This window comes from Ochotona curzoniae, unplaced genomic scaffold, assembly GCF_017591425.1.
Source record: "Ochotona curzoniae isolate NIBS_2020 unplaced genomic scaffold, NIBS_Ocur_1.0 contig_1014, whole genome shotgun sequence".
In the NCBI taxonomy this organism is placed as follows: Eukaryota; Metazoa; Chordata; class Mammalia; order Lagomorpha; family Ochotonidae; genus Ochotona; species Ochotona curzoniae.
Window position 1 is genome coordinate 13,529,684 of NW_024464920.1, and position 8,039 is coordinate 13,537,722.

Here is an 8,039-nt window from a genome sequence, read left to right on the forward strand (position 1 = left end):
GATAGGGTCCAGTTTTCTGGCCATGGCAGATTTTCCTTAACCTACTGGGCCTTCCAAAGAGGCAGAATACAGCCTTTAGGGTATACAAATCCTTTTGCACAAGTCAGCAACACCTAAAGCCCAGCTCGCCAAAGAAGGTTCTGAGCAACTGCCTCAAACACTTGACAAACCCCACCTGGGCCCCTCTGCTTCAACCCCTCAAAACCTTCGTCACAAGCCCCCAGCGAACCCTCACGTGAGACCTCGTTCTGGCCGGAACAGGCCTCCACGCCCAGGGAGAACGATCTCAATGCTGATTGGCCATCCCCTGGGCAACCAAGGACGCGGCGGGCACGTGAGCCCGTCGGCCGGTATTTAAAGGCCGCAGCTGCCAGTGCTGCCTCAGTCCGGCCAGGACGGCTACGGGGAAGCACCTGGGTTGAGAGGGAGCCACAAGGTAGCGCAACTCCTGCCTCCCCCGTCCCCACCCCGGTCCTCTGCTGAGGCGGGTGTCTGTGGGACCCGGGAGCGGGGTCTGTTTGCGTGTCGCCAACCAATATCTTCCTTCCCTCCCTACCCCCACAAAAGTGACCCAGCCTTAGACCCCACCCAATCGACCTGGGCAAGACAACTGCGGTGCGAACGACAAGAGAGATCACTGCGGAAAAGCGAGCTCACAGAGGACAGGGCAGAGAGAGAGAGGGAAAGTCCTGCAGAGAAGGCGAGGCTCCCCAAAGCAGGTACCTGGTGCCGTGCCGCCAACGCAGACCAAGGAGGTTCTCCGGACTGTCTCATCTGGCTTAACTTCAGGACACCACCTGTTTGCTGATCTAGGACCCAGGCCCTCGACAACATGGAGGACCCTCCTAACCTGGGCGACAGCTACGGTTGGGCCTCTTCTGCCTCTGTACCCTGCCCTCGAAGGCGCAGAGGTGACCCTGTGCACAAACGGCGACAGCGCTATGGTCCCAAGGACAAGCATGAACCCCCTAGGAGACAGCCCAAAAACCATTATGGTCGGGGCTCTTGGTTCCAACCGCCCCGAATGCCCTCTTGGGCCATGGACTGCCACTGGGGGCCCTGGGGAGGTCCCTGGCATCCCCATCTGGCCGCAGTTCCCAAGCCCCGGAGACAGGTGCAAATGATTCGGGTGTGCACACTGCCCCCACTCTGCCTCTGCTGCTGTGCCTGCTGGTTCGGGCCCTGGAATCCGGAGTGGATGGGACCCCCTGGCAGGAAGAAACGCTGGGGCCGCAGGAGCCACGGGCTGCGCCGCCAATCTGGCCGCTCCTTCCAACGGAACCGGCCCACTGACAACAAGCTGCTTCGCCCTGCAAATCTGCGCCCGCGCCGTTGGCGTGTACCCGGCATGCAAGCGCCACCCAACACGACCCAGTTCATCATGAACCAGATCTACGAAGACATGCGGCAGCAAGAGCAGCTGGAGCGCCAGCAGCAGGCCCAAGCCGAAGGCCAGGCCACCCTGGAGGGCGCCTCTGAAAACCTAATGTCCTTCAGCGGCAGTGAGGAAGACTCGCAAAACCTGTGGGGCTTTGCGCGTGATCCTCTGCTTCTCAGTCCCGCCCCCGCGGAGGAAAACCAATCTCTAATCCCGCAGCAGGTGGAGGAAGCGAAAGAGAAAAATGAAGAGGAGTATGACAAGGTGGTGTATGATGTAAAAGAGGAGAGCGAGGAGGAGGAGGAGGAAGATGAAGTGGAGGAAGAGGCAGAGGATGAAGAGGACCAGGAGAGGCAGGAGGTGGAGGAGGATGAAGAGGAGCAGGTGGTCCAAGAGGCTGATTATGTGGAGGAGACGAAGGAAGAGGGGGAGGAGGATGCCGAAAAGGTGGGGCTAGGGTGGCCGGAGGTTGTGCCTAGAGAGGAAGAAACTCCCTTGTCTCTAGAAATGCCTTTATCAATCCTAGTTGGGGCTGAAGAAGAGAACGAGAACTTGATAAACTATAGTTATTTCAGCCCGGAGCAGCTATATCCCCAGTTGCCACAGGAAGCTCTGTTCATGGTACCGGACATTAACTGCTAGACATCAGCAAAGGGGTTGAGGAACGGGATGGAACCAATTCGAGGCTAAAGTAGAATAACAACTTACTAAAAATTGATGAAAAAGTGAGCACTGTGAAAAAAAAAAATACATATGTAAACCCCTGCTTTGGCCATTAAAAAAAAAAGTTTAAATATTGACGTGTTTGTGTATGACTATGGGTAGGAGTTGGAGAGCTTTCAGATATAATTTTACTGGAAATAATTAAAAGCCAGGTATTTTATTACATCAGTTTTAATATGTTCATTTGAGATTTTCCCTTTGGCTTTTTTTTTTTAAACTCTGGCTATGTTGAAAAGTTTTTTTTTTTTTTTTTGGTAACAAGTTTGCATCACTTGTCTGAGGAGTTTGGAATCCAATGCTTTGACTGTTGCATGTTTCAGAAGCATATATCCCAGCTATTAACTCTCTTAATAGTGCTCTTAAGGTGAAGTGAAGCCATTTGCAAGCTATTTTTCTAAAATATTTTTCCTTGGATTCACTACGTTCAAAGTGTATTTTTGCGGGTTGTGCTTTGCTAACCCCGTCGGACACCCTTGTGGCATCACTCCCATGTATTCCTTGTCCCCCAGTGCTGTGGATCTTCCGCAGAAGATCATGAGGGTGCTTCTGTGGGACTGGCTATCTGCCATGGCCTCAAGAATCCATAGTCCATGCTCGGAGAGGACTCCCCATGGTCAGAAGTCAACTTGCACAGCTAGTTAAGATCCAAGGTAACTGCAAACAGTGGAACATGGTGGAGGTTTTGCACCCTTGTCCCCAGATATATTCTTCGCCATGAGTTCAGAGGAATCATGGAAATCATTTTTACAGAATGGATTTTTACAAAAGCATTACTCTCCTTTGGGAAACATTCCCCAGTTTGTCTTCCCTTTAAAATGAGAATGAAACAAAGATGTGTAAATGTCAGTCGGTAGGAAACTAGCTCCTGATGCTGTCTAAACAACTGAAAGACATCATTCAAAATAATAGCTTTGCTTAAATATTTGCAGGAGGTGATAATATAAATTCCTTCCTGGACTCTTAATAAAAGGTCTCATCCATAGCACTGTCCCACAATATATCTAGATGAGTTACTTGAATCTGTCTTTTCTAGCATTACATCTTTTTCCAAACGATAGTTCTAGTTTGAACCACATAATATTGTGTATTGAAGACTATATATTATTTGAATATTTTATGCATTTATCCCACTGAATTCAAGTTTTCGAAAAGATACACTGAAGCTGTCAAATAATAAAGTAATCAGCTAAAGTAATCTGTTTCATTTTATGTATCAGAATTCTATAAACAACATTTCAGTGGTCAGCAAGATAAACAGAAAAAGTTAAACACGTAATTTTTAGTGACAGTAAGCCTTCTAACTGATATCAATGAATAACCAGATATTGAAGCACCCACACGTAAAGATTTCTGAATAACCCATAAAAGTAGATGAAGATCAGCCATCTGTATTTGTTTCATTGATGTTCCCAGGTGTATCTGAAGAGGGGAACCAGGAATCCTCCTCCTGGTACCAGTCAATGTATCCGTAGATATTAAATATCAGAGCCCATAAATACTAAACACACACAAAACAACCTCTAGATCAAACTCAGTAAAGAAACTCATTCATCAAATTCTGAGTTTCTTTAGAAGTATCCTTCAGTTTCTTCTTTTGAAGATTCTTACTCCTAAATTAGAAAATGAAACACATATTAAATTGGCCTCCACATACAACTGCCATGATTGAGGCAACGTAATGAATATAAATGTTATCAATGCCTTAGAAGTTCACATTCAAAAGCATGAGCCGTTATTCAGCAATGGTTACTGAATTATTAGGTCCAAGCACCATGAATAGTGATATGCAATGTGAATAGGCAATCACTGTTCTTGTATTGATTGTCATCTTACCAGAAATGACAAATGAATACTTAGAAAAATTGGTAAGGTATTTTAGAGTGTTCCTTTATGGAAGAATGCACAATTCACAGAAGAGTCGGAGATTGAGGCTATTAACATACTGTGAGCTGGGGGGCAGGGTATGGGAGGGGTGGGGGGAATCCCCAGTGCCTATAAAACTGTACCACATAATACAATGTAAACAACAATAAAAAAAAAATAAATCCCTCAAACTGAAAAACAAAAACAAAAACAAAAAAACATACTGCGAGCAAAGGGAGCTCTGAATCCAAGGGTTGAAAGTTGGGAGGGTCTTGATGACTGTGAGGAACCCTGGATAGAACCAGTGTGTCAAAGTGAGGTGGCCAATGAAAATGGCGATAGATGGCAGAGGTCATCAATTGGTTCATGTGCTAGCTATATCCTCTAAAACGGACATCAGCAAAAATTGAGAATGTCATTAATGGTTCGCCAGGTGTCATTTATATATATATACATATTACAAGCAGGCATTGTCATGGTCTCTTTACTAATCTGGAAAACTAATATAAAATGATGAAGCTGTGATGGGATTTGGAGAAAATGGTACTCTCCTCACTGCCAATCAGTACCACTTTTCAGAGACCTTCACACTCACTATCATGTGATGGAGGGATACGAAGATTTGCTGCTCAGAATGCTTGAAGCACCAGTCCCAGTGTTCTCAGCTGTCAGAGAAGCTCTGCACAATTTACTTATATAGTATGATACATCTCGAGGGTACTCAGTTTATCCACAATGGAAAAACAAAAAACAAAAAACACAAACCTTGTTTCCAAGTAGAGTGTTTAGTTCAGTTAAGCTCCTGAATGGGATGCCCACATCTGTTGGCAGAGTGTCTGGATTCTATACCAGCTCTACTGCTACTGCATATTCCTACCAATGTGGGCCTTGGAGGACACCAGGTGATGGTACAAGTAGTTAACCACCAGCCTGGTGGGAACCTGGATCAGACTGCCGGCTCCTGACTTCAGTCTGATGGCGTCTTGGCTGTTAGATTTTTAGGGAGTGAAACAACCAGTGGAAATCTCGCTCACTTTCTGTAGCTATCTCTGGGTCTCTGCTTTTCAATAAATGAAAAAAAAAAAACAATATTTTTTAAAAGCACAATTCCCCCAAATAAGCATATTATTCTTAAAGACATTTCAAATATCTATAGAGATACATAAAGTGATAGAAAAATCCTTGAGGACATTTTCTTCAAGGATGAAGCTATTTTGTCAATTGTCAGAAAAATAGCATTGATATCTCAAAATGCTTGGAAAGAACACTCCTGCAAATATCTTTGTTGTCTATCCTGGTGTAGTTTTGCTCTTTCCCTAGTGAATAATTGTATTTTGCCATTACTTTACTCCAACCATAGCTTAGATTGTTTTTCTATGAAAATATTAGCCTTTGAAGATGGTAAATGCACTTGACATTTACAGAGTAGCACTGAGCTCTGAGTATGATTTTATAAAATCTTACAACATCTGTTTATAAAGAAGACCACATTTCTAACAAATATGTTTGATAAAACACAAAAGATAAAATAATCTGTTAGCTACTCCAACTCTAACGATTGGAGACAATAAGACTAAGTACATAATAAAATGATACATGTAACTCTACTGCTTGTAAGCAGACAGATTCATATTGATGTGAACCCCTTGAAAATTACCCTTAATGCTTCTAAATAAATCTGGCCTAGAAGTCCTGCGTGTTTATAGCAAAATAAGAATGTTATGCCACAGCTGTTTCAGTCCTGGCTGGCCCCTCCCCTTTTGTTACTATTTTGTCTTAGCTAATTAATGGAACAAAAATAAAAGCAAGTTCAGCTGATAGAACCAAGGAACTAGATCTGGACATAATTGCAGGTCTTGGATGGGCCATGATCTGCTGGTTTTTGACTTGTGCTGGTTACCACCTGCCTTGGACTCTGTTTCCTCAAAAATAGTGACTTATTGTGTTTCAGAAAATTAAATGTCAGTCATAATATCACTACTTTAAAAAAAAGAAATCATATTTACTCATTTAGAAGCAGACAAAAAGAAAATTGCCATATGGAACTGCCTTCCCTTGGTTCACTCCCCAGTGTGTGCATGGCCATCACTGGCTGTGCCCAGAGCTGGAATCAGCAAAGACAATCCAAATCACTCATGGTTGGCAGCCAGCTATGTTAGCAGGAAACTGGGATGGGGGTAGAGTCAGGACTCCAACCCTGGTTCTCTGAGGTTGACACAGGCATCAAAGGTTGCGGTTTAGTGGCTAAGGCCAAATGTCCACCACATGACCACTTTAGTAAAGTATGTATTTTATGTTATACCTAAAGGTCAATAACATAGATAACAATTAGATGTAAATATATGAACATATAAGAGTTAAGTGCCCGTCACAATTCACCAACGCAAAATGTAATCTGAACATTAAAAAAGAAGAGAACATTGGAGCATATGCAAAATGATTAATATACATCATCTCATTTAAACACAAGAACCTTGCAAACCAATGCTTTTTTTCACCTTTTATAGATTAAGGACCCTGACATTCAAAGGGAATTGCTTTTGGAATTGGGTTCTAGATTTCCATTTCAGTGTTATAGGTCCACTATGTCATTGAAAATTTCTTCCTATTAACTAATTTGAAACAATCTTTGTAAAATTTCCCTTCAATCTGTTTGACCTGAGTTCCAAACGGGCTACAATGTATTAGCCTCTTTAAAATGAGAGTGATGGCAGAAGCATGTGAGGAAGAAATTAATATTCCTGTCTCGGTTTTAATTCCTGGCACACACTATGTTGAGAGTTTGGTGGACAAATTGGATTCACTCTAAGCTAAACTCCAGGCTGAGAAAACTCATCCTAGAGTAAGAATAGTTTTTATATGGTCATGTGAACTTACAAGAGCATAGGGTGGGGGGGAGGGGGGGAGGGGAAGCAGTGCAGTGGCGCTGCATGTTAGTCCTCTATAAAGGAAGCACTGGCTTCCTTTATGGGTCCAGTTCATGTTCCAGCTGCTCCACTTCTGATCCAGCTCTCTGTTTATGGCCTGGGAAGGCAACAACCGATGGCCCAGGGTCTTAGGACCCAGTACCCACTTGGGAGGCCGGGAAAAATCTCCTGACTCTCAGCTTTGGACTGGATCAGCTCTGGCCATGGCAGCCATCTGATGAGTAAAAAACTGGATGGATGACCTCTTTCTCAAATAAAAATGAAGAGAGAAGACAGATTTATTTGGAAGCTGGTGCAGTGGCATTAAAACTCCCATATAAATGATGGTTTGAGTCCCAGCTTCTCCACTTCCAATCCAGCTCCCTGTTAATGTGTCTGGAAATGTAACAGAACATGGTTCAAGTTCTTGGGTCCCTGTAGCCATGTGAGTGGTCCACGGCCCCCGACCTTGATCTGCCCAGCTCCAGCTGTGGCAGTCATCTGCGGAGTAAGTCAGTGGGTATAATTTCTCTCTGTCTCTCCTTCTTTCTCTGTAAATCTGTCTTTTGAATACAAAGAAATACATCTTTTTAAAAAGATTTACTTGGAGGGATTCAGATGTTGAAAGACATCTTAGTAAATGTTGCACAGGGATGTCTTGTAGCTACCTTGCTGCTACATTGTAAAAATATTGTGGGAGACAGGGAGGGGGATACTTGAGACAAATTTACTTCTCAAACAAACTAGATTCAGCTATTTTACTGGCAATGTCTAAACTGAAGCACACTTTCTCAGTAAAGATGATTATAACAAGTGTGAAACTTCACTTTCAGATGTCAACTATTTTGGAAAATCCACTTATATACAAATAGATGTATAAATATAGGCAAATAGATTCCTTCTCAGAGAAAACGTTGCATACAGAAAGACTTTTAAGAGTAAGAGTTGATATTATTGGGCCCGGTGCCATGGCCTAGCAGCTAAAGTCCTCACTTTGAAAACGCCAGCAACCCATATGGGCACTGGTTCTAAACCCGGCAGCTCCACTTCCCATCCAGCTCCCTGTTTATAGCCTGGGAAAGCAGTCAGGGATAGCCCAGGGCCTTGGGACCCTGCACCCACATGGAGACCTGGAAGAAGTTCCTGGCTCCTGGCTTCAGACCGGCACA

General features: G+C 43.9%; 1 protein-coding gene across 1 annotated transcript; it reads left to right on the plus strand.

The window, feature by feature from the left end:
- Window positions 1-832: 832 nt before the first annotated feature.
- CCER1 (coiled-coil glutamate rich protein 1) lies at window positions 833-2,170 on the plus strand. The gene has a single exon (XM_040978095.1). It carries the CDS (start codon window positions 833-835, stop codon window positions 2,018-2,020), a length of 1,188 nt encoding a protein of 395 aa, XP_040834029.1. The 3' UTR covers window positions 2,021-2,170.
- Window positions 2,171-8,039: the final 5,869 nt, after the last annotated feature.

Excerpts from the sequence above, each read along its gene's own strand:
- CCER1 (XM_040978095.1), top strand. The coding sequence starts at position 833 with ATGGAGGACCCTCCTAACCTGGGCGACAGCTACGGTTGGGCCTCTTCT.